Genomic DNA, 26,525 nt, shown 5'->3' on the forward strand with positions numbered 1-26,525 from the left:
TTCAAATGTAATGATGTGTCTCTCCAAATAAAGATCAGAATTGTTAAGACTGTGGTCTTTTCTCTGGCTCTTTCTGCACGTGAAAGCTGGACAATTAAAAAGTTGGACAGGAGAATATCAACTCTTTTAATCCTTATTGTTGGAGAAGACTTCTGAGAGAACATTGGCTGAGTTAAAGTGGAACGTAAACCTGAACTGAACGTCTCTAAGATTTGTCTCACAGACTTATACAGAGTCAGAGTTGTGCTCTGTCTGTTTGTATAATGCTGTGGAGCAGTACTAACTATTAAAAGAGGGGTCCAGGGAGACACAGAGCAACCCCCTCCCTTCATTATCCCACCCTCTAATCTTGTGGCTGCTGCTGCTCTATGCCTCAAACTTTCTAGCTTGCACCCCTCACCAGGTGCTGCTGCAGGCCTGCTTCCTGCCCAGCAGTCTAGGCATTCAACGCAACCTCCTAACTGCATGGCTTCCTTCTTGCTGATTTGCTCTCATGTTATAATCCCACCACACCCTTTATCATTCCACCCCTCACTTTATCATCCCACTACCTCCCCCTGTGGCAGCTGCCACGTCATGCCTTTACAGATTGCACCCCCTCCTACTGCCTTTTTGCTAGCAGCTATGCTGCTCCCAGCTCTAGCATTGTAGTTTGCAATTTCTCCTACCACAGACCTTCTGTCCAACCTCTCTTTTTGGTTACATCACTCCCAACCTCTTCTTTTTCAACCCTCACTCTGTCCTCAGGTATTGCTGTGGACTTTTGTCCCATCATCTTCTCTCAGCAGCCACACTGCTCCCGGCTTCTAACTTTCCAGCTTGTGCCACTTAGGAGCTTTGTCCATATCTCTTCTCTAGCAACCACGCTGCACACTGCTTCCTAGGGTACAGTTCACACTGCCTTCTCTAGCTGCTGTGGGCCTTCAACCTGACCTCTCCTCTTTGCAGCCACACTGCTCCTAGCCCCTAAATTTCAGCTCATGCTCTTTCCTCAGGCAATTTCTTGGACAGCACTCCAGGTTTCCAACACCACCTCTGTCTTGGATGTATTCCTCAAATTCAAATCACTCTCTCACATGCTGCCTCTTCTCTGGCACCTGCTTTTCACCATCTAGGCATCTCTGCCATCTTTGAGTCAACTTTCTACCTTGTAACCACGCTTGAGCTCCCCAGCACCTTTCAACTTTTGTCTCTTTGGCCTCACTAAAACCTTTCACTTACGTATTTACGATTCAGGACACCAACCAATCCGTCAACCAAAGCACCTCAATCTGTTAATTCTTTAGCACTTAATGACTAGCATTCCTGTCATTTTTAGGGTACGGCTTCATATGCATTCATAAGCAACCCTGAACTCCTCTTCTAAAATGTCAAAATTTACCTCACTCTTTCAGCCTTTATGTGTGTTTTCTGTACTAGCAAAATGAAGTTATATAATAACATAATGTTTGAAATAGGACCACACCTAAACCCTTCCCCTCAACCCTGCAAATTCACATCATTTTCACAATGGACAAACTTGCTCTCACCTCCACCCTGTCTCCACCATCTTCTTGTATTTACATATCCACTGGTTTAATAACCATTCCATAAGCTGCCCTGAACTCCTCCACAAAAACTTTTGAGTCAACTTCCCCATTTCAGCCTGTATGGGTGTGGTATGTATTAGCATATATAACATAAACTGATGAAACTCCTGTTTTCTGTTGTGTGTGAGATGAATGTGAGCTGAAGTCGGTGATAAATTTCACGGTGTAAAGCTCCTCCTACAAAGGCAGTGCTGAGTGTGAGGTGTCTCCCATCCTGTACAAACAGACTGGACTTTGTCCAGGTGTGTCGAGTTTTATAAAGAGCTTTATGGAAAATTCTGAGGCACATTTTCAGTCTGGTCACTAACTGCAGCTAGAAAGCTAGCTGTTTAACCTTGAACACACAATTCAGACATGAAAGAACCACAGCTAGAGAAAATGGCAGCCAAACTATTCTCAGAGGAGGATTTCTCATGTTCTGTGTGCTGTGATATCTTCAGGGATCCTGTTCTTCTGTGCTGTAGTCACAGTGTGTGTAAAGCCTTTCTGCAGAGCTTCTGGGAAACCAAAGAATCTAGAGAGTGTCCAGTTTGTAGAAGAAGTTCTTGACTAGAATTCCCTTCTCTTAAACTGTGCTGTTCACATTTAATTCAGATTATTTACTTCTGAAATATGAACACAAAGCCTGAGGACTTTAAACAGGACAGGAGCAAGGGCTTTTTTCCCTTCACACATTGTAACCAAACACATCTTGGAAATTATCTGCTTTATTGGTTCTACTGTTCCACTTCTGGAGAGACTGTGAAGCTTGAGTTAGCACTTTTCTTTAAAATGGTTTTCAGTGCATTTACAGTTTTTAAAATCAAACACTTTTCTGTGGAAGATAGCAGCATGGTAGATGGTAGAGCTGCATGGCTAGCAAAGTGTTTCCACTTTGTCTACAATAATACCTGAATTCCAGCACTTCATGTTTTTCTTCCCCCCAAACACTTTGTACATAAATGCATAAATTAGTTCAGAGTTTACTACATGGTGCACACCAGAGAGCATCGATTTGCACCCAAGTGTGAATGGAGAATATGTGTGGTGCCCTGTGATGGACTGGTGCTCTGGCCAGTGTGTGTTCCTGCCTTGCTTCCAATGAATCTGTGTAGGCTCTGGACCCACTGCGACCCTGAACTGGATGAAGCTGTTACAGACAGCTGTAAGGGAAAACAACTTGCAGGCCAGTGCATAAACAAACAAACAAGGCAGAAACATAAAATCAAAACACATTTAGCAGAAAATAAAAACACACACAGTATGCATAACAATACTTTGAAAATTGCAAGTACAACCATGCCACCTCAATTCGCTTGTAAAGTCATGATGCATCAACCTGGTGAAATGTCACATCTCGGTCCAAACCGCTGCTCAGTATGGCCACTAGATTTAGCAACTTTTCAGACCATCTGGTGAGTTATTTAAAAAAAAAACAGACTACCACCATATCTATTGACGTTCTGTACAAATCTTTGAGATAATCACTGGTTGCCATGACTGATTGGGACTCACAGCTCTCCCTGAGGCTTCTTTGCTCCCAGAAACCATGCAGCAGGAGACACAGCTCCACTACAGCCTGAGCTGCAGGAGCTCTCAGCTCGACTCCTCTGCTCCCAGAAACAGAGCAGCCCAGTCAGTCGCACGGCAAATCACATACATCGAAATTAGCTGTGAATATAAAAATTGTGCTCCTAAAGACACGTTTGCTTCTTTTTACATTTTATTTATTCCCTTTTTTGAAATATTGAACTGAGATTACATAATTGTTTGAGACATTCATCTTTATTCAAACAGTAAACACATGCCTTATGAACAAGTGGATTTATAGTTAAAAAGTAGTAAATAATAATTAGCATTCTAGGGAATGAGGGCAGGGGTGTGGACTCTGATCTGTAGACCATCACTCATGTCCATGTGATTCCCCAGGGGATTCTGGGAAATGGAGTTCTTAGACTTCTGACTTATGAATGCATGAACTTATTATCAGAACAGTTTGTGTTTATTAGCTTAATTAATTATTAGCTTATTGTTATTTAGTTAAATGAAATTAGGAAACTTGTATTTAAATTTCATTGGTTGTTAAAATTTGTTTTTATTATTATTATTATTATTATTATTATTGTAATTGCTATTTTGGCAAAATATCATAAAAATGTACTGTTCTAAAAAATCGTTACTGAAAGACTGAACATAGCTAGATTGAGATGTGGTAATGCTCTCTGCACAATTACTGTGTGAGTATTCTTATCAAATCATGAGCATTTTTAGCATCCTCATACCATCAATTAGTCTTATACAAAGCTCACCTCAAAGCCCTGAACACAAAGAGATGCTATTCTTAAATTTAACCATGAATAATAAAAGTGTTTTGTGTCAAGACAAAATGACAGATGACAGCAATAATTGAGTTATTTAAAGAAGATAATTTGTTCTGCTTTAGTTCTACCCCTCCAATTCTGCAGAGAATATGAAGCTGGATTAAGGTGTTTTTTTACAGTGACTTCAAACTGGGTAGAGTAGCTATTTCAATCCCTGTCAATATATTGATTTTAAGTAGAGCTATTCTGCATTAAAGCTGTTGTCCACAGAGAGCAGTTTGTACTGAGTATTGCGTCACAGAGGGCAAAGGCCTTAAACCTGCAAGAGCTTGTTAAACACTTTGCAAGAATTAAAGCATTAAAATATAGAATGTAGAAGAACCCTAGAGGAGTTATAACAGAAATCAAACATGAAACTGAAATAGACTGAATAAATAATGTTGTTAAACAGAGCAAATGCCTTGAACAGTGATAATGCTTCAATATTTTTGTAAGAAACATTAGACAATTTAGAACATAGGTCTCCACCAGTTTCTCAGAGATGAAGAGGCAGCCAGGATCTCTGCACTGGGGGAGGAAGAGGAGCAGAAGAGTCAGAGGATGAAGGAGAAGATCGAGAAGATCAGCAGAGAGAGCTCGTCCCTTTCAGACACAATCAAAGCCGTAGAAGAGCAGATGATCTTCGGATAATGGCCATACTCAGGAGGTGTATTCGGAGGAAGCCGGGTCTAAGCCAGAGCAGGAGCCATAGCACATGGAGAGGTAGAGCAAACATAAGACATTTGGCCCTCGATCACAGGATGTTTTAGACTGAGACGCTCACGTTCTAGTGTAAACTCCACATCTTCAGTTCTCTCCACTGTTGTTAGGAGACCCTTACCCTTTAAGACCCTGGGGGACAACTCAGTGATGTCGTATACAACAGCAGTGTGCACTTCAGAGGACATTTCATTCCAGGTTTGGAGTCTCACTCCACCATCGTTCACAGCAGCTCCAGTTTCTCTCCATCTTTGGAGCGTTTCTGGAATCATCTTTAACATCTCCACCACAGCGAGTGACTTTTGGAGAACAGTGACTACAAACAGCAGCAAACGATGGCCTTCCTCTAAACCCTTTGTTCATGTCCCAGGTTAAGAGTTCATGTCGGTGAAGAGGTCAGTGGCAGCAGAAAGTCACTGATTAGGAACAAGATGGTCAGAACACTTAAAAATGTGCTGGATACATCAGTGCTGTGTGTGTGCAGTGTGTTTAGTGTGGACCCTCAGTGTGAACAGTATCAATAACACACTACTGTACATAGGAGAGCGATGGAGAGACTGAACAGGATTCACAGTCCTGCTTTTACTGTGTGTGCTGTGATTTGTTGACGGAGCGTGTCACTGTGACACAGAAGAGAAAAACAAGACTGTTTCTCTACACTCAGTAACTCAAAGGAAATAATAAGGAATCAGAAATATACAAAGACAGTTTACAGTCCGATAGAAAGCAGGGCTTAGAGAAAAGTGTCCACACAGTGCAGTCTGGGGAATTCCAGCTCAGTCTCACTCCTCCTGATATTCCTGTCTGTCTGGCCCCACACTCTCACCCACATGAAAACGGAGACACTCCCCTTGAAGGAAAGACTCTGTGAGAACATCTTCTCCAGGCTCTGCAGGCGTCTGCGCTGACGTCCTCACACACTGCGTCCACAGCAGTCAGCAGGTGGTCTGAGTGTGTGTCTATGATCAGAAACCTTCCACCTCCAAAGTAGAGCTCCTCCACTGGGTTAATAAAATAAATCAGTAAAAACACTGAGACTGAGAACATCCAGCAGACTGCATCTTGTTCCAGAGGATCACATTCATCCTTCACTCAGACTTGTTCTGGACCAGTATCCTACGTCCATCAGCAGAATGGTACAGTGTGTCCCCATCTTGTCCTCCTCTTTGGACGCTGAGGGAGCAGTGAGGACCTTTGTAGTTCACAGGATCCAATGTTTGTGATTCAGCAGTAGATGTTGTGTCAGGTGTTGTTCTCCTGTTTACACCGAGGTGTGTACACACACAGTTCCTCACTCCCTCTACAGTGAATTACATCAGTCATAAACTACACTGTACACACACAGCTCCTCTCTCCCTCTACAGTGAACTACATCAGTCACAAACTACACTGTACACACACAGCTCCTCGCTCCCTCTACAGTGAACTACATCAGTCATAAACTACACTGTACACACACAGCTCCTCTCTCCCTCTACAGTGAACTACATCAGTCATAATGTAGTTATGGAGGGGGAGGTGTTCTCCGAGACCTGGCGCTGCTTTCAAAGACAGCTTGTTCTCAGGTGGTGACTCCCTGTAGTTTACTTTTTTTTTGGTAGTTGTACTGTACTTCCTGTATGTTTCCATCAAAGGTAGTGTCTGCAGTCTCTGACAATCTCATTTACCTTCTCCCACAAACACCTTCAGAATCTGCCTGAGAGCCTTGTGAAGGGACAGAAAACCATCGCTGGAAGGCAGCAGAATTACGCCAGTTCATGGTTTACTGTTGTCCTGTGGCTCCACAACAGCTTCATCACCACTTTCTTATTTTCAGTGCTGTGTGTTTGCTGATCTGCCCAGTGTGTCCAGTGTGAAACATACTGAGAGCTGGGAGTGCACTCTGTGTTTTACCTGAAGTTCAAGAACACCGATTCACACTTTTCACATCCCTCTCCATCCTCAGATCTCTGCTCTGAACAGGATTACGACTCACACAGACGGTTCAGTGTGAACAAGGTCATCACAATAAAGAGAAAAGGTGTATTACTCTCAGAAAGGGGATATTTTACTGCTGTCCCTCTCTCTCACCAGTGTCTGACAGAGGAAGGACTTACAGTTTCAGATTAGACACCAGGAATGAAAAAACCTGCACAGGCTTAAGGGGCACTTCACCCAAACAAAGGACAACTGTCTGATTTCACACATTCACATTCAGTCCAAAGATATTTTAACAGCAGTGTGGAGTAAATACAGTAATTTAATGATAGCCAGCTTTTTTCGATTCTGTCACATCTTTAGAAGAACTGAAATAAGGCAGAGGAACAATGGATAATACACTGTGCTTTGTTCTTCATTCAGGAGTCGAGAACCACCTGTTGTTATCTACTTTAACTGTGTGAAAAAGAACTGCTACAACATGTTTACTTTGTGTTCCAAAGAAAAACTAGAACCACACAGTAGTTCCTGGCCCTCCTGTCAGAGACAAGCAGAAAAAAATCAATTCACTGCTGCACTGAGAGTAGTCCACAGAATAAAATCATCCAGCCGACAGCGTCCTGTGTCACTGATGAAGGGACTAGAGGACGACCGACACACACTGTCCAGCAACAGATGAGCTACTGTCTCTGACTTTACATCTACAAGGTGGACCAATGAAGGAGGAGTGGACAGTGAGTGGGTTTATAAACTCACGCTGCAGTGCTGTGTCTGATCTACTCGCACCTGCACAACACACACTGACACACCCCCACTGCAGTGCTGAGAATGACTGGAATGTGCAATGTGCTCTGACTGGTATATCCCCCTCAACCGCCCAGTGATTTCTCTCTCTCTCTCTCTCTCTCTCTCGTTCTCTCTCTCTCTCTGTAAAGAAATAAAGAAATGAAAGTTCAGTCAGTCCTAACTGAGTGTGGACTGAAGAAGAGTGTGTTTGTTTAGTGGTGATGTCTTTCTGAGTTTGTGCTGTTGGAAATTAAAACCGATCAGATTGAACTTTCTCTCTGAAGACGTCCAGACAAAGCTCAGAAAAGGTAGCAGTGTTTTCTCTTTCTCTCACACATCACTCTGCTCTTCTCACACCAATGGAGGCATTATGTTTCTGCTTGTATTGTGTGAGTTATAAAGTGGGGGCCAGTAAAATGTAAAATTAGATCATATTGGATTTTCTGACATCCAGTTTGAAAGTGACTGTAGTGATCTGCTCTGTGTCCAGTCTGTGCTCATGGCTCTGATCCTCTGTTCTGATCCTGAAAGTGTGCAGTGGACACTAAACAGGACTCATTAAACTCTGGAGTAAATCAGTTTAAATCTGTGTTTGTGTTGGTGGTGTGTAATGGACTTTAAGAGGAAGTGAATTCCAGAAGCTGTGTGTGTAGAGACTACAGCAGCTCGACATGTTTTACTCCATTTGTAATTGGACACTGGAGGAAGTGTTTATGTACATCATCAGAGAATGTCTCAGCCACATGTTCATGTGGAGTCCATAGGGGTCAACACTGCAAGAGCCCAGTGCATGTTATTTGAATGCAGTGAACTCTCCCTAGAGCCGCCATGCCTGGTTGACTTACTCTGACTGTAGCATTGATATCTGCAGCTGTAATCCTGTACACACACTGCATCATTGTTTACGGCTCTCTGCATTTTTTAAACATTTTATTTCTGAAAATAAGTTGTGATGTGTCTTTTTAGATGTGTTGTACTGAACCAACGCAGGATGTGTTTTTTCTATGTTTCTGAGGTGAGACTGTTAATACAATGATTTGTTTGAGACAGACACACACAGTTCTCCCTCAGACAGAGGGAGGGGCAGATGCTCCATGGCACCTAAACAAAGAATGAGCTTCCCATTTGTCATCAATCTTGATCTTTTTATCATTTTTTTGACTGAAGTCAATTTCACCTGATATTTGATGTCAGTCACGTTTAATAAACCAATCAGAGCCAGAGATATCTGTCCCTCATTAATGCTGCAGCCAGTGGAGTTACAGTCCCTCCTACAGGTATTGGTTTAGGGGTGGCGCTGAGACCATGTGATGAAACACTGTGGAGATTAAGATATATGTAAAAAAAGGGCTGTGCGTTTTAACACTATGTCTTGGAGAAACTAGGTTTTGTTTCTCCCTCAACACATCTATGATGACAGGAAATGACTGACTTAAAGAATCAAACAATTCTTTATGTATAAAAATCATATTAGATCATTTCATATGAGAATAAAGAACAGTTCGATCATAAAGTGATGGTGTTTCCACTGAAAGGAGGACTCTGAAGTTCCTCATCATATGAAAGCTTTAATGTGTGCAGTTATAAGACCACATTTGTCTAACACAACAAAGAGAAAAGACAAAAACTACTCCTGTGCTCCACAGAACATACAATGCAGATTGTTGCAGATGTGTAAAGCAGAAGCATGATGGAAAATAAAAAACAAACAATGCAAACCATTAGAAAACACTTTCATCAAAGTAATGGGAATGGTGCCATCAGGTTACTATAAAATACCATTAGAAACTAATATAATCAAAATATTTTTTCCCAAAAGGATCCATTAGGAACAACATGTTTACATGCAGTCTGATAATCTATTAATAATCCGACTGTCATTACAGACCAATACAAATCCATTACAATCCACTAAGGACCACTAGAAATACCTAAAGGATTCTAATGGTTTTCTAGCCGAGAATAATGTATAAAATATGTTCAAAAATTGTTGCCCACATATTATTCTTTATTTTGTCCCATGTTGCAACTCTGTCCAAAAGGAGTCTCCCTCAGCTCTGTTCCTATTGGAAAGACTTGAATTGGGGCTTAAAGGCATAGTTCACAATTTTTATCAAAAACACTTTTCATAAAATTCTGAGGATGTTTCCTCTCCATGTTCTGCTGTCCAGTCTGTTTGTGCTGGAAACCAGTTTAATGTATTTATGAAACAAAAAGAATGCATGGGAAGGAAATTTAGGGTAAATGTCATTAGAAAGTAATTAAAAGAGTTTGAGAGTCAGATTATGATGAGTGCATGTACAGTTCCCCTCTGTGCTTGTGACTTTCATATCAGCACTCGCAAGAGGTATTCTACACATGAGAAATGTTAAAACATACAGGTTAATATTTTCCATCTGGTGTTTTTGCACCCTGTATTTTAATATTAATGTGAAGCCATACTCACAGCTCAGACCTATGAAGTATACAGGAGAGTGTTGTCACATGTTGTACACAGAGTGAACCGGACAGAAATTCCTGCAGCTCCTGTAACACTGCTGTTGCTCTCATAAAAAAGCTCCAAGCAGATTTTAAAAGTTTCAAAGCGACATTCAGTACATTATTTTATTTATTGTTGATGACTGCTTTCACAGTGTTTCAAGAACATTTCATCTCTACAGTGTTCTGTCCTGTCATGGTCATTTTTTCAGAGATTTTTTCATGTTAGAGTGAACTGTACCCTGGGAGAACTGCATGGAGGAGGCAAACAAAAGGAGCCAAGTTCTCCAAGTACCAGGAGTTAGTAGAGAAATGTCGAGCGCAGGACTGGAACATCTGCTGTGAGTCAGTAGAGATAGGATGTTGGAGATTTGCGGGGCAATTGCTCTGTAAGGTCTTGTGTGGTGACTCCAAAATTGGAGGTCTATATTGTCCAGTGCTACTGGGACAAAAGCCAGGAAATAATCACTCCTGGCTGGGTCACCTGAGTTAGTGTGTCTGAACTTGAAAGATCCAAAACTCCTAAGGATACAAGGATACATGACTGATCATGTGTCCAAGATTGCATTCACAAAGAATGTATTGTGGAGTGTGGAGTTCGGGCCTTTGTTTAAGGAAGGAACACCTTCAAGGGACTGGAAGGGAAGTTTGGAGGTTTAAAAGAGTGAGAAAGTTGGTGGCCTTCACTTTTCCTCAAGGAAGTAGGACAATGCCACAACCTTAGAACCTGGGGGAAAGTCTTGCTGGTGGATGAGTTATGGTGATGTTTATAGAGTGTTGGTTTTGTCTGTTTATGTGTATTTTACATAGTATTAGATAAAGATGAGGCAAAGGAGCTAGAGTTGCCCTGGAATATTCCACCATTGGATGAATATGAGTGGCAAATGGAGGTTAGCCCACTAAAATGGGATGAGGTTTAAGATGTGTGTCATGTGTAGCGAAGTCAGTGATAATTAATCATTATTTGATTAATAATTAATTATTTAATTTATTTGGTTCTGTGTTTGGGAACCATTAAATAATATGTAGTGTCTTTACCTGTCCAATGTTAGCTTGGGCAAGTAGGTCATCATGTTGGATGGATTTACATATAATATAGCAGAATTAGCTAGAATTAATTATTATTAATTAATTATGCTCATTGCCTCATTGTAGGTTCTTGGCTCCGAAATTGAATCTGACCTAAAATAATTCTATACAAGAAAGGTGCACACACAAACAAATAACCAAATAATTGGTTTTATCACACAGATTGTTTATTAAATTTAACATCAAGTATTGAATATTGATTATACATTCATATAATGAAATGGATTACAGTGATATATGAGGGAGCAGGGAGATTAACATATGACAAAATTTCTCTATGAAAATTACCCTAAATTCTATAAAGGCTGTAATTTGACTATATCTTCAGAGCTATGAAAGAATTTAACCAGTGACATTATGTACCCCTGGAGAGGAGTGGAGCTGGCTTGCAGGATGTCACTGACATGCAGGGCTTTGTGGGCATGGGCCTTGTAGCATTGCATCAGTGGCCATTCCTCTTCTCCCTTTTGGCTTTGGTCAGAGACATGGTCTTAGAAATGGCGACCACTCCGTTGAAGCTGGTGGCGTTCTGAAGGTCTCTGTGGGGATTCTCCATCATCACTGATCTGCATCCTTGTGTGGGACATGTCTCTGAAGGTCTCTCCTGGGCCTTGGCTCAGAGACACTACCTCAGAAAGTGATCATTCTGAGGGAGCATGTAGCCTTCTCCTTCATGGCTGATCCTGAAGCTCTTGTCACCTCCTTGAGGGTCAGAGGTCTGAGGTCTGAACGCGGCAGTGAACTTTGCTGGATTTAAACTTTCAGGCTAGAAGCAGATTCACCCTTGGGTGAACCTAAGTTTCTCTTTCATTCCACCCCTCCTCTTTCTTCACTCTCTACATTTTCTTTCTGTGATTTAGGAGAGAACCATAAGAGTGATCTGAAGAGCTTCTGAAGAAGCTTGAAGACAGCTGAAAGTTTCTCTAGAAAGTTCTGAACTGAACTGAAAACTGAGCTGAAACTCTAAACTCTAACTCTTAGAAATCTGCACCACTGGTTTTTAACCAGATTTTTGGAAACCCACCTTAAAGACCTGATTGGTCCTCAGGGATTGAGGATTGAAGCATCTCTTGCTCCTGATTGGCTGTTTTCTGTATTTTCCTTGGTAGTGGCATCACATAATTTATGAAACTTGACAAGACAAAGACTTAAGGAAGATTTCTGTTGAATGAATATCCAAGGATTCTGAACCATGCTTTTGCAATATAAAAGGTTATATGTTAACACAAAGTAATATCATTCAGACAAACCCATGTTTTACATCATTCTTAACCACATAACACCTAGATTATGTGGTGACCTTGGTTCCTACATGTTCATATAAAAAGGTGATTTTAAACACATGTAAATTAAATCCACCCATTTTGATTGTCTAAATGGGATTCATTTCACACAGTTGTACCCATTTGCAACTTGTTTACCATGTAAAAACTTAGGAATTAAGAAATGTTTGATTCTTTTAGTTTTAAGAGTCTTTAAGATGTGTGAGAGGACATTGAATCAAAGGCTTTGTGCTATAAAAAGACCCCGGAGTGGCCTGTAGTGTGGGTCTCTGTGTGTTATCTCAGATTTCAATCTTGGCTTGAGTGAATAGGCAAGGTCTCTGAATTTGACCATATAGATTTTAATTTCCATATAGATATTAAATTCCCAAAATTAATTTTTATTATTAAAAGTTAATGCATCAAAACATAGTACACTACCCATGCCTAATGGTATGCCATAGCAGGTATACAAATATGCACCTGAAATCTTGAATTTTTTTTGGATGGTTGTTGTTTGGAAGAAAGGGATCATTCCAGAGAAGAGCAGGTGGTATTCTTATCCCTAAAAAGATAGATGCTGTGAGTATAGAACCGTTGTGGCCCATTAGTCTTCTTAATGTGAAGGGTAAGGTTTTCTATAGTGCAATAGCAAAGAGACTTGCTGCTTATTTGAAAGCAAACACATTAATTGATACATCAGTACAAAAGGCAGGGGTTTCTGTTTTTGCAGGTTGTTTGGAACATAGCAGCATAATCTGGCATACGATTCAGACAGCTAAAAAAGAGGGTTTACGTGTTGTTTTCCTAGATGTAGCTAATGCATTTGGCTCAGTGCCACATAAACTTTTGAATTCTTCCAGGTGCCAGATAAAGTTACTTGACTGGTTAAAGCATACTTTGAGGATATTCAGTTTTGCTTTAGTACAGGGGGATTTGTTACATCATGGCAGAGGTTAGAGATAAGTATAATGGTTGGATGTCTGATTTCACCATTAGCATTTACAATGGCAATGGAGGTAGTAATCAGGGCCTCTAAGTCGGTTGTAGGAGAGGAAAAGTTGCATGACAGTGCTCAGCTCCCCCCAGTTATGGCTTACATGGATGACATGATGACACTAAAGACTGCTGTGCCTTGCACACTGCATTTAATGGAGAAGTTAAATTATTTTATAAAAAAATTTTTTTGATGGAAGGAGAAAGAATCCCTACAGTAATGGAGAAACCACTGAGTTTAGGTAGATGGTATATTGCGTCAACAATACAGAATAAGTTGTGGGACTAAAAGTCGAATGCTGTTTGCAAGGGTTGTTGAAACTGTGGTGTCTGCAGTTTGGCTTACAGCCTCGTATTAGGAGCCATCGACAGTTTATGGTGTTTCAATCAGAGAAGTAGAGCATATTGAAAGGGTTATTAACAAGGCCATAAGGAAGTGGCTAGGGGTACTGCAGTGTTTAATAGTGTGGCATGGTATGGGAGAGGGGTACTGGAGTTACAAATCACAAGTTTAGTTGAGGAAATTAAATGTGAAAAGGTGAGTCATGAGATGATTTTGTCAGGATTAAAAGATGCAGTGATAAAAGCAGTAGCGCCAATCACAAAAATAGGAAGTTAGTGGAATCTGAATGTAGGTAGCCAGGAGCTCATTGGAACTAAGGGATGTGATTGTCCAAATACAATGCTGAAGAGCAGGCCTTGGGTCAGGTGATTCTTGGAAAGGTTTTAGTAAGGCCACATCACCAGAGAGAAGCAGGCAGGAGGAGGAGGCATGGTCTGCAACAGCAGTGTCACAGGCAAGACAGGACCGGTGGCTTGGATGGAAGAATTGTTACGCTGCGCTGTGAATGTGTATGTTTCTTTTTTCACTCTCTCACTGTTTCTATCATATTCTAGGTTCTGCTTTCTGTTCCCATCCATGTATTTGTTCATCCGTCCAGAGTTTGTTCCATATTCCAGTCCATGTATTTGTTCAGCGTGTTTCACAATCCAGTCCATATGTTTTGTCTGTCACTGTTTCCTGTATGTCATCTCCGCCGGAATCATAAAAACACATCTAGCTAGCTGTGTTTTGTGATCTGTGCTTTTGTAAATTCTGTGTTTTCTTGGTTTTCTGTGTTTTCTTGGTTTGCCATTTCTACTTCAACTATGAGACATAGTGTATATATTTCACCACAGTAGGGTTGGCTGCCATTTGTTTTGGGAGTGGGTTTTGTGTGTGTTTTTGTGTATATCTAGGGAGTGAGGTAAGACATTGTCTTTTGTTTCCTTTTTGTTTCACTTAGGTATGTTAGAGATGTTTGTGGGTCAGTTAGGTGGGGTATTTGTTTGTTATTTTTGTCGGCATAAGGCCATCCTGATGTTCACTGGTGTTTGTGTCACTGTAAATATCACATATAAAATATATTCTATTCATTATCCATTGTGTGTTTGCATATATTAATCATAACACACACCTCATTCTGTTACAGCTCAACCCTAGATTTGAACCAATTTTCTGGCAAGAGTTGTGGGCAATAGAGTCATATTACGTTTTTGCTGGGAGAACTTATGACATCTTTCCAACAACACAAAATCTTGGACAGTGGTAGGTGAAGAACCTAGTTGTGGATTATATACAGTGGTTGGCACGCTGAAGCATATTCTATCAGCTTATAAATTTAGGTACAAGGTCTGTATACATGGAGACATAATCAGTTGCTAAGGGTATAAGCATTTATCTCACTCACGTGGTGGGCTCAATGAGCAACCGTACTTGTTAAATATAGCTTGTTCCTGATCAGATCTTAAACTGACACACCAACCTTATTGTTGAGGTGTAGGATTCAACAAGAATTTTGGTGGCTGCAGGTAAGAAGAGAGTATGGTGGTCCCTATGTGAAGCCCTAATGGATTGGCATTGAACATTTTACATTGTATCTTGTGTATGATTATAATTAGAGGAGCGGTGGTGTGTTGGTCGGCGAGTAGGCCTACGGGACCCTTGTTTGGGGGTTTGTTTTTGTGCAGTGGTGGTGTCTCAGAGAGCTTGTGTTGTGTAGATTGCTGAGTAAGGTGGTTGTACTTGTGTGTAGTGTGTAGTGACTCAGTCAGGTGGATTGTTTTTGGCTACTCTCTGGGTAATGCTCAATTTACTGGCCTACACATTTCTTTGTAAATTAAGTTTTAATAAAGATGAACTGATGAATATACTCCAGTTTGTGTGTGGTTTCTCTGGCCTATTATCCAGACCTGACAAGTTTAATAAAGGAGGTGGCAGCCTCAGCTACTTAGGAAAGAAAACAAAAATGTGTATTACAGTACCTTAAAACTAAACAAAGGGTTAAAAAGGTAGAAGAGGTGAGAACTGACAGAAACGTGATGTTCCTTATTTCACTGTTGACCAATGACCTACTCTGATTGGTCCAGTAACACATCACTCTGCCCATCTTTACACTTTTACACAGCTCTTTCTGCTGTGCAGGTGTAATCCAGTTCAAACCAGAGTTTAAAGAGAATGTACACATGCAGCTGTGCAGTGTGTTTGTGTGTGTGTGTGTTTGTTTTATTTTATTAGTTGTATAAAGCAGTCAGATATTAACTCCAGAGATGGTGGTCTTTGAGTGCTCCCTGATAACACGTCGTATCCATGGGATTCCTACAGTTCTCTCACACCCACAGCTCTCAGTAATGGTCAGTCTATTTTACACAGGTGTAACACAGTAAAGATTTAGGAGAATCTGACCACTCCCCTCTCTCCCTGAACTCCTACCAGAGTTTGTACACACCACTGGGTCTGAATATGTACACTATCCCTTCCTGTGTTCTCTTACTCAATCTACTGTCCTGTTCACTCTGTTTAATATCCACAGGACTGAAACCCAGAGAGCAGATTCTCCAGTGTCCAGCTGTGTGTCTGTAAAGAGTGACTAGATCATGGAGGACCCTCATAAACTCAGCACTGGGGGAAGAGAACCCAGCTGTGTGTCTATGAAGAGTGACTGTTCCAAAGTGGATCCTCCATATCTCAGCAGTGGAGATGTCCCCTCTGATCCAGAGTGAGTTACTGTCCTTCAGTGAAACACTGATAAATGAACAGATAAAGATTGAACTCCTCTTGCTCTAAGAGCGTGAGAGGACACAGTGGAGAAAGACAGTCCAGAGATTTGTAGATGTTCCGTCTGTGTTTAACTAAAAATCAGTTAAAGATCTATTAAATGAAACTGAAATGGACATGTCGGACAGAGCTGAAGACGTTTTGTCCAGTTCTGATACTTCTGTAACACTATGATAAGATAATAAACACAGGGACTCTTATTCTGTAATAGCTATTGTCCTCAGTTCAGTCTTAACTGAAGATCTGATGAGAACTAAACAGATGAGATTAAGATGAGATTTTCAGAAACAGGAGCGCACATGATCCACTTTTTGAAGATGAACTGATGAAGGAGTGGAATCAGGTGTGTTTCTGCTTTATTGGAATGAAAAGCTGCAGTAACAGCGCCTCTTTGTGGAGAATATTGGACCCTGCTGATCTGTGCAGCTGAACTCTGTGTGTTATAACGCCAGTGGGACCTTCATTATATATCTAGGATTTCCTACTGAATATGGATCCAGAACAATCTGAATAATTAGTAATATCTGATGATGTAATGTATTGATCAGGTTCTCCACATTATTCAGTCTGTGTTCTGATTCTCCGCAGAGTCCAGAAGAAGACTCCTGACAGGACCAGGAAGAATATGGAGTCAATATTCAAGGTGTGTGTGTAAAACACTGGAGGTGTGTGTGTGTTCCAGTGTTGTTATTATAGGACAGTAATAAAGGCTACTGTTTGTTCACTGTAGCAGTGTTATGATGGAGAGTGATGTAGAGTTTGGTGACGGACAGTGAATCTGGGTTTTCTTATAATATCCATCCATCCATTCATTATCCACCGCTTATCCGGGTCCGGGTCGCGGGGGAAGCAGTCGGAGCAAAGAAACCCAGACCTCCCTCTCCTCAACCACCGACGCCAGCTCCTCCGGGGGTATACCGAGGCGTTCCCAGGCCAGTCGAGACATATAGTCTCTCCAGCGTGTTCTTGGTCTGCCCCGGGGCCTCCTCCCCGTTGGACATGCCCGGAACACCTCTCCAGGAAGGCGTCCAGGAGGCATCCGAACCAGATGCCCGAACCACCTCAACTGGCTCCTCTCGACGTGGAGGAGCAGCGGCTCCACTCCGAGTCTCTCCCGGATGTCCGAGCTCCTAACCCTGTCTCTAAGGGAAAGTCCAGACATCCTGCGGAGAAAACTCATTTCAGCCGCTTGTACCCGCGATCTCGTTCTTTCGGTCACTACCCAAAGCTCGTGACCATAGGTGAGGGTTGGGACGTAGATTGACCGGTAAATCGAGAGCTTTGCTTTTCTGCTCAGCTCTTTCTTCACCACAACGGACCGGTACAGAGCCCGCATTACTGCTGACGCTGCACCGATCCGCCTGTCAATCTCACGCTCCATCTTTCCCTCACTCGTGAACAAGACCCCGAGGTATTTAAACTCCTCCACTTGAGGCAGGATCTCACTTCAAACCTGGAGAGAGCACTCCACCCTTTTCCGACTGAGTACCATGGACTCGGACTTGGAGGTACTGATCCTCATCCCTACCGCTTCACACTCGGCTGCAAACTGGTCCAGCAAGAGCTGGAGGTCCCGGCTCGATGAAGCCAACAAGACCACATCATCTGCAAAAAGCAGACATGGGATCCTGGGACCACCAAACCGGACACCCTCCGCCACTTGGCTACGCCGAGAAATTCTGTCCATAAAAATTGTGAACAGAACCGGTGACAACGGGCAGCCCTGACGGAGTCCAACTCCGACTGGAAACCAGTCGGACTTACTGCCAGCCATACGAACCAGACTCCTGCTCTGTTTGTACAGGGACTGGATAGCTCGTAACAAAGAGCCCAGTACCCCATACTCCCTGAGCACCCCCCACAGAATACCCCGAGAGACACGGTCGAATGCCTTCTCCAGATCCACAAAACACATGTAGACTGGTTGAGCAAACTCCCATGCACCCTCCAGGATCCTAGCGAGGGTAAAGAGCTGGTCCTGTGTTCCACGACCGGGGCGGAATCCGCATTGTTCCTCCTGGATCCGAGGTTCAACTATCGGTCGGACTCTCTTCTCCAGTACCCCCGCATAGGCCTTACCGGGGAGGCTGAGGAGTGTGATCCCCCTATAGTTGGAACACACCCTCCGATCCCCCTTTTTAAAAAGGGGAACCACCACCCCAGTCTGCCAGTCCAGAGGCACTGCCCCCGATGTCCACGCGATGTTGCAAAGACGTGTCAACCAGGACAGCCCCACAACATCCAGAGCCTTGAGGAACCTGGGGTGAACCTCATCCACCCCCGGGGCCCTACCGCCAAGGAGTTTCCCTACCACCTTGGCCACTTCAGCCCCAGTGATAGACGAGCCCCCCCCGGGGTCCCCAAGCTCTGCTTCCTCTGCGGAAGATGTGCCGGTGGGATTGAGAAGATCCTCGAAGTATTCCTTCCACCGTCTGGTGACGTCCCCAGTCGAGGTCAACAGTTCCCCATCCCCACCATATACAGTGTTGGTGGAAAACTGCTTTCCCCTCCTGAGTCGCCTGACGGTTTGCCAGAAACTTCTCGGAGCCGACCGAAAGTCGTTTTCCATGTTCTCACCGAACTCCTCCCACACCCGAGTTTTTGCCTTAGCGACTGCCGAGGCTGCGAGCCGCTTGGCTCCTCGGTACCTGTCGGCTGCCTCCGGAGTCCCCTGAGCCAACCATGCTCGATAGGACTCTTTCTTCAGCTTGACAGCCCCCCTCACCCGGGGTGTCCACCACCGAGTGCGGGGATTGCCACCCCGACAGGCACCGACAACCTTGCAGCCACAGCTCCGTTCAGCCGCCTCAACAATGGAGGTCCGGAACATGGCCCACTCGGACTCAATGACACCAGCCTCCCCCGGGATGCAGTCGAAGCTCTGCCGGATGTGGGAGTTGAAGATCTTTCTGACAGGTTCCTCTGCCAAACGTTCCCAGCAAACCCTCAACACACGTTTGGGTCTGCCAGGTCTGTCCGGCATCCTCCCCCGCCATCTGATCCAACACACCACAAGGTGGTGATCAGTTGACAGCTCAGCGCCTCTCTTCACCCGAGTGTCCAGAACATATGGCCGCAGGTCAGATGATACGACTATAAAATCGATCATCGAAATGCGGCCTAGGGTGTCCTGATGCCAGGTGTACTTGTGGACACCCTTATGTTCGAACATGGTGTTCGTAATGGACAAACTGTGACGAGCACAGAAATCCAACAACTGAACACCACTCGGGTTCAGATCAGCGGGGCCGTTCCTCCCAATCACGCCCCTCCAGGTCTCACTGTCATTACCCACGTGAGCGTTGAAGTCCCCCAGCAGAACAATGGAGTCCCCAGAATGAGTGTTCTCCAGCACTCCCTCTAGGGTCCCCAAGAAGGCATGGTACTCTGAACTGCTGTTCGGTGCATAAGCACAAACAACAGTCAGAGCCCTTTCCCCAACCCGAAGGCGCAGGGAAATTACCCTCTCGTCCACTGGGGTAAACCCCAACGTACAGGCGCTAAGCCGGGGGGCTATGAGTAAGCCCACACCTGCCTTACGCCTCTCACCCTGGGCAACTCCAGAGTGAAAGAGCATCCAGCCCCTCTCGAGGAGATTGGTTCCAGAGCCCATACTGTGTGTCGAGGTAAGCCCAACTATATCTAGTCGGTACCTCTCAACCTCGCGCACCAGCTCAGGCTCTTTTCCCACCAGAGAGGTTACGTTCCATGTTCCAAAAGCCAGTTTCAGTAACCGAGGATCGGAACGCCAGGGCCCCCGACCACCACCCGATCCACAATGCACCAGACCCGGATTACTACCTCTCCCACAGGTGGTGGGCCCATGGGAGAGTGGACCCATGTATCCCCTTCGGGCTAAGCCCGGCCGGACTCCATAGGTGAAAGTCCGGCCACCAGGCGCTCGCCAAGGAGCCCCTCCCCCAGGCCTGGCTCCAGGGTGAGGCCCCGGTAACCCTGCTCCGGGCAAGGGAGGCTGTGTCCTCGTTGTCTTTTTCATCTGTGTCTTTATGGATCACTCTTTGTCTGGCCCATCACCTAGGACCAATTTGCCTTGGGAGACCCTACCAGGGGCTATTGCCCCCGACAACATAGCTCCTAGGAGCACGCAGGCACGCAAACCCCTCCACCACGTTAAGGTGGTGATCCAAGGAGGAGTTTCTTATAATAATAAAATATAAATCATTAGCACTTCCACCCCTCAGCTCAGACTCTGACAGACCCTGTGTTAATATTTCTATTTTAATCAGGAGCTGGAGCAGAGAGTGATCTCTGTGGTGAAGAATCATCTGAAGAGGTTTATGAAGCTGCTGAGTGAGGATTACCCAGCATGCTCTGAGAGAGAGGAAGAGGAGGAGGATGATGTTAGAGACGGAGTGATGAAGATCACACTGAATGTCCTGAGGAACATGAACAACACACACCTCGCTCACACACTGCAGAGCAGTAAGACTCCAGGGTCTTTTCTTTACTCTTTATACTTTTTTATAACAAAAAAGTGAAACCAACAGAATTTTTATAAATATTGTGATACACATTTTTGACCAGGTCCCCTAGCACTAACTTTAATATAAAAAGATCAGAGGATCAGAATGATGTGATTTTATTCAAACTAATCTATTTCATTTGGTGAATGAAATTTTGTGATGTTGCTTTTTTCATATTCTATTTTCAAACATTATATTTGCTGACATCAAAAGGCTAAGCTGAGTATGAGTTTAATTTTTTACATTAATGACAACATAAATGTTCAGTTTTAATGTTTCATGTTGTTTTTATGGCTAAACTAAAGATGAATTAAAGGATTTAGCAAGTTTTTATTATGTTTGTATCCTATTTTTATTAGAACTGGCTCCTTCTTCTCATCGAAAGCTGAAATCAACCCTGAAGAAAAAGTTCCAGAAAATTAATGAAGGAATCTTTAATCCTGGAAGCTCAGCTCTTCTGAATGAGATCTACACAGATCTGTACATCACAGAGGGAGGGAGTGGAGAGGTCAATACTGAACATGAGGTCAGACAGATTGAGACAGTGTCCAGGAGACCAGTAGCACAGGAGAAACCCATCAAATGCAGTGAGCTCTTTAAAGATAAAGCCATCAGAACTGTACTGACTAAAGGAGTGGCTGGAATTGGAAAAACAGTCTCTGTGCAGAAGTTCATTCTGGACTGGGCTGAAGGAAAGGAAAACCAGGACATCCTCTTCATATTTCCACTTCCTTTCAGAGAGCTGAACCTGATGAAGGAGAAGAAGCTCAGTCTGATGGAGCTTCTTCATCAGTTTTTCAAAAACACCACACAATTAAAACCAAGAGACTATGATCTCTACAGTTTCCTGTTCATCTTTGATGGTCTGGACGAGTGTCGACTTCCTCTAGATTTCCAGAAAAATGAGGGATTGTGGGATGTAACACAGTCAGCCTCAGTGGATGTGCTGCTGACTAACCTCATCAAGGGGAATCTGCTTCCCTCTGCTCTCCTCTGGATCACCTCTAGATCAGCAGCTGCCAATCAGATCCCTCCTGAGTGTGTTACCCAGGTAACAGAGATACGAGGTTTCAGTGACCCTCAGAAAGAGCAGTACTTCAGGAAGAGGATCAGTGACCAGAGCCTGGCCAATCAAATCATCTCCCACATCAAGTCTTCCAGAAGCCTCTACATCATGTGCCACATCCCAGTCTTTTGCTGGATCTCAGCCATGGTTCTAGAGAGAGTTTTGGGTGGAGCAGAGGGTGGAGAGAGCCCCAAGACTCTTACTCAAATGTTCACACACTTCCTGATCTTTCAGATCAAACACAAGGAACAAAAGTACCAGGTAAAACAGGAGGTTGATCCTCAGAAAACTAGAGAGTGTGTCCTGGCTCTGGGAAAACTGGCGTTCCAACAGCTGGAGAAAGGCAATCTGATCTTCTACGAGGACGACCTGAGAGAGTGTGGCATTGATGTCAGAGAAATATCAGTGTACTCAGGGGTCTGTACCCAGATCTTCAGAGAGGAATTCGGGCTGCATCTGGGGAAGGTGTTTAGCTTTGTCCACCTGAGTGTCCAGGAGTTTCTGGCTGCTTTATATGCATTTCTCTCCTTCATCAGCAGAGATGAACCAGAACAGAGTTCCACTGATCTCTCTGAGATCTTCAGAGAATCCACCATGTCAAAGTTCCTGAGGTCTGCAGTGGACAAGGCCTTACAGAGTGAGAATGGACACCTGGATCTTTTCCTCCGGTTCCTGCTGGGTCTCTCACTGGAGTCCAATCAGACTCTCTTACGAGGAATACTGACTCAGACAGGAATCAGATCTCACAGCAGAGAGGAGACAGTCCAGTACATCAAGGAGAAGATCAGGGAGAATCCCTCTCCAGAGAAAACCATCAATCTGTTCCACTGTCTCAATGAACTGAACGATCACTCTCTAGTGCAGGAAGTCCAGGAATACCTAAACAGAGGAGGTTCTCTCAGTGGAGTCAGGTTCTCTCCTGGTCAGTGGTCAGCTGTGGCATTTGTGCTGCTGAATTCAGAAGAAGAACTAGATGAATTTGACCTGAGGAAATATAATCCATCAGCGGAAGGTGTTCTGAGACTGCTGCCAGTGATCAAAGCATCCAGAAAAGCTGTGTGAGTTCATCATTAATAAATGTTTATTTTACTTTTAGATTAACTGCTGAATTTGCTCTCATTGCCTGAAATTTTTTCACTGTTTGATATGTCTTTCTCACCAGCCTCTCTCTCATCTGTCCCTCACTACAACTCCTGTGTCTCCAATGGTGATCACAAATCCTGACAAAATTGAAATTGAATTGAAAGCAAAAATTGTTACCTTTTAGCTTATTATATTTAAAATAAAACAAAGCAAAATTAAAAATTAAGTGAAATAATTTAACATTTGCAGTTTAATTTTTTAAACTTAAACTTTAAGTATGGGTCAGCGCCTAAAAAAAAAATAAAAACATTTTTGCATGGTTTTCGTACAGTGCTCATTGAAACAGGACATGGTCTTCTCCAGATCACTGACATTTAACTGCCACTCTCACACAAACCCTTGAAGACATTACACATAGACTCATACACACAGAGCCTAATACATAGGAATAACAGAATGAGGCACAGACTTAAGGAAGCCTGGATAAATGTGGCTGGATTTTTAAGGTGGAATGTAAAATTGCAGATGTAGTTTATTGAACAAAGTACAGGGTGGGCCATTTATATGGATACACCTTAATAAAATGGGAATGGTTGGTGATATTAACTTCCTGTTTGTGGCACATTAGTATATGGGAGGGGGGGGATTTTTCAAGATGGGTGGTGACCATGGTGGCCATTTTGAAGTCGGACATTTTGGATCCAACTTTTGTTTTTTCAATGCATATCTTGATGGTATGGTGTGGTATATGGGGTACAAAATAGTGGGGCCATTCTTCATCAGTGTAAACTTCAAGGCCATTGGATATACGAAATTGCTACACGAGGATGTGTTTTCCTCTTTATGCACTGAAGTTGGCATGTTCCCTGAGTTTTTCCAGAAAAATGGTGCACAACCACGTTATGGGTGTCAGGTCCGAGCATTCCTAGAGGAACAGTTTCCTGGAAAGTGGATTGGTCATCGTGGGCCAGCTGAATGGCCCCCAAGGTCTCCTGATCTCACCCCTTTAGACTTTTATCTTTGGGGTCATCTGAAGGCAATTGTCTATGCTGTGTACAGCACCTGAAACTATGGATACTGGAAGCCTGTGCTAGCATTTCTCCTGCAGTTTTGCTATCAGTGTGTGAAGAGTGGGAAAAGAGAGTTGCATTGACAATTCAACACAATGGGAAGCACTTTGAACAAATTTTATAAGTGGTCAGAAACTAGTAAATAACTCATGAAAGAATAAAGTTACATTAAAACCAAGCACACCATTGTTTTTTCCTGTGAAATCCCCAATAAGTGTGATGTGTCACATGACCCTCTTCCCACTGAAAAAACAAAAGTTGGATACAAAATGGCCGACTTCAAAATGGCCGCCATGGTCACCACCCATCTAGAAAAGTTTTCCCCCTTCCATATACTAATGTGCCACAAACAGGAAGTTAATATCACCAACCATTCCTATTTTTTAAGGTGTAACCATATAAATGGCCCACCCTGTAGTCTTTTTAAGAAGGCATTTATTTTAATGTGAACCCATTATGAAGTGGTCATTTGCATAAGGTGGAAGCCTAAATAAAATGGCAGATTTTTAAGGAGAATTTTTAAAAGATGGCCTGCAATATATATTGGGAGGTTTAAATTCTTTTAGTGTGACCATTTCAATCAAGTGGTCACTTAAGGTGGATTATTTAAGGTGGTGTTCAATATAACTTAGCAGTCTTTTTAAGGGTTTAAAGGGTTATTTGTAATGGTAATTTGTTTAATGTGGAAGTCTAATTTAGAAAAATTAGTTAATAGCAGGTAATAATTAAAAAAATATATATAAGCCTGTGCTAAAGAGATGTTAATGACTGCATCCCCGATTCTTCCAAGTTCATGTTTCAGGTGATCAGCTGCAATCTAGATATCCATTTCAGTGGCACATTTCATCACAGCAAGCAGCTGTGAATTGATGCAAACAAATTTAAGTGGAATGTAATACAGCCCCTGGCAAAAATTATTGGATCACCAATCTGAGGATGTTCCTTTTTAATTTGAATTTTTTAGAAAAAAAATCAGATCACAGATATGTCAAAAAACTAAAGGCATTTCAAATGGCAACTTTCTGGCTTCAAGAAACACTAAAATAAATCAAGAAAAATAATTGTGGTAGCCAGTAACAGTTAGATTTTTAGTACAAGTACATGGAACAAATTATGGAAGCACTCAATTCTGAGGAAAAAACTATGGAATCACCCTGCAAATTTTCATTACAAACGCTAACACCTTCATCAGATTAAAGCTGCTCATTAGTATGCAGGTAAAAAGGCGTAATCACACATTGGAGAGCTGTTGCAAGTGGACTGACATGAATCATGGCTCCAACACCAGAGATGTCAATTGAAACAAAGGAGAGGATTATCAAACTCCTTAAAGAGGGTAAATCATCACGCAGTGTTGCACAAGATGTTGGTTGTTCACAGTAAGCTGTGTCTAAAAGCTGGACCAAGTACAACATGGCAAGGTGGTTAAAGGCAAGCATACTGGTAGACCAAGGAAAACAGAAGGCAATATGCCTTGAAAACAGAAAATGTACAACAAAACAAATAGGAGGAAACTGAAGTCAGGGTCTGTGACCGAACTGTAAGAAACGCTAAAAACAGAAAAGCTAAAAGAAAGCCATCACTAACACCTAAACAGAAAAAAACAAGGTTACAATGGGCTAAGGAAAGGCAATCGTGGATTGTGGATGACTGGATGAAAGTCATATTCAGAGATGAATCTCGAATCTGCATTGGGCAAGGTGATTATGCTGGAAGTTTTGTTTGGTGCCGTTCCAATGAGATTTATGCAGACGACTGTCTGAAGAAAAACATGCAAATTTCCACAGTCATTGATGATATGGGGCTGCATGTCAGGTAAAGGCACTGGGGAGATGGCTGTCATTACATCTTCAATAAATGCACAGGTTTACATTGTCATTTTGGACACTTTTCTTATCCCATCTATCGAAAGGATGTTTGGGGATCATGAAATCAATTTTCAAGATGATAATACATCTTGCCATAGAGCAAAATCTGTGAAAACATTCCTTGAAGAAAGACACACAAGGTCAATGTCATGGCCTGCAAGCAGTCGGGATCTCAATCCAATTGAAATCTGTGGTGGAAGTTAAAGAAAATGGTCCATGACAAGGCTCCAACTGCCTTGTCTGCAAAGCTGATCTGGCAACAGCAATCAGAGAAAGCTGGAGCCAGATTGACAAACAGTACTCTTCATCACTCATTAAGTCAATGCCTCAGAGACTGCAAGCGGTTATAAAAGCCAGAGGTGGTGCAACAAAGTACTAGTGATGTGTTGGAGTGTTATTTTGTTTGTCATGTCATTCCATAATTTTTTCCTCAGAACTGAGTGATTCCATAATTTTTGCCAGGGGTTGTATAAATGTCTATTCAAAACAATAATCAATAATTAATTAGCCATCTGCACTAATGTGTGTGTGTAATATATATATATATATATATATATATATATATATATACTTCAAGTGACGAATGCAAAAATAAAATCTTGATTATTTGATTTGAACTCCAAAAAGCATGGCACTGCATGTAATAAATGTAAAGCATTCCTGACAAGTTAACTAGTAATC

At 42.7% G+C, this 26,525-nt stretch overlaps 1 protein-coding gene across 2 annotated transcripts in view; it reads left to right on the top strand.

Annotated features, from left to right (window-relative positions):
- Positions 1-7,532: 7,532 nt before the first annotated feature.
- LOC136701582 (NACHT, LRR and PYD domains-containing protein 12-like) overlaps positions 7,533-26,525 on the top strand; it is a 68,062-nt gene continuing 49,069 nt past the window's right edge. For both annotated transcript variants that reach the window (XM_066676188.1, XM_066676189.1), the window contains exons 1-5: positions 7,533-7,659; positions 16,029-16,214; positions 16,862-16,916; positions 20,521-20,716; positions 21,117-22,881. In XM_066676188.1, the coding sequence (XP_066532285.1) occupies positions 16,093-16,214; positions 16,862-16,916; positions 20,521-20,716; positions 21,117-22,881 (2,138 nt within the window). In that variant the 5' untranslated portion in view covers positions 7,533-7,659; positions 16,029-16,092. The remainder of the gene's footprint in view (positions 7,660-16,028; positions 16,215-16,861; positions 16,917-20,520; positions 20,717-21,116; positions 22,882-26,525) is intronic.

This window comes from Hoplias malabaricus, chromosome 7, assembly GCF_029633855.1.
Source record: "Hoplias malabaricus isolate fHopMal1 chromosome 7, fHopMal1.hap1, whole genome shotgun sequence".
Lineage (NCBI taxonomy): Eukaryota > Metazoa > Chordata > Actinopteri > Characiformes > Erythrinidae > Hoplias > Hoplias malabaricus.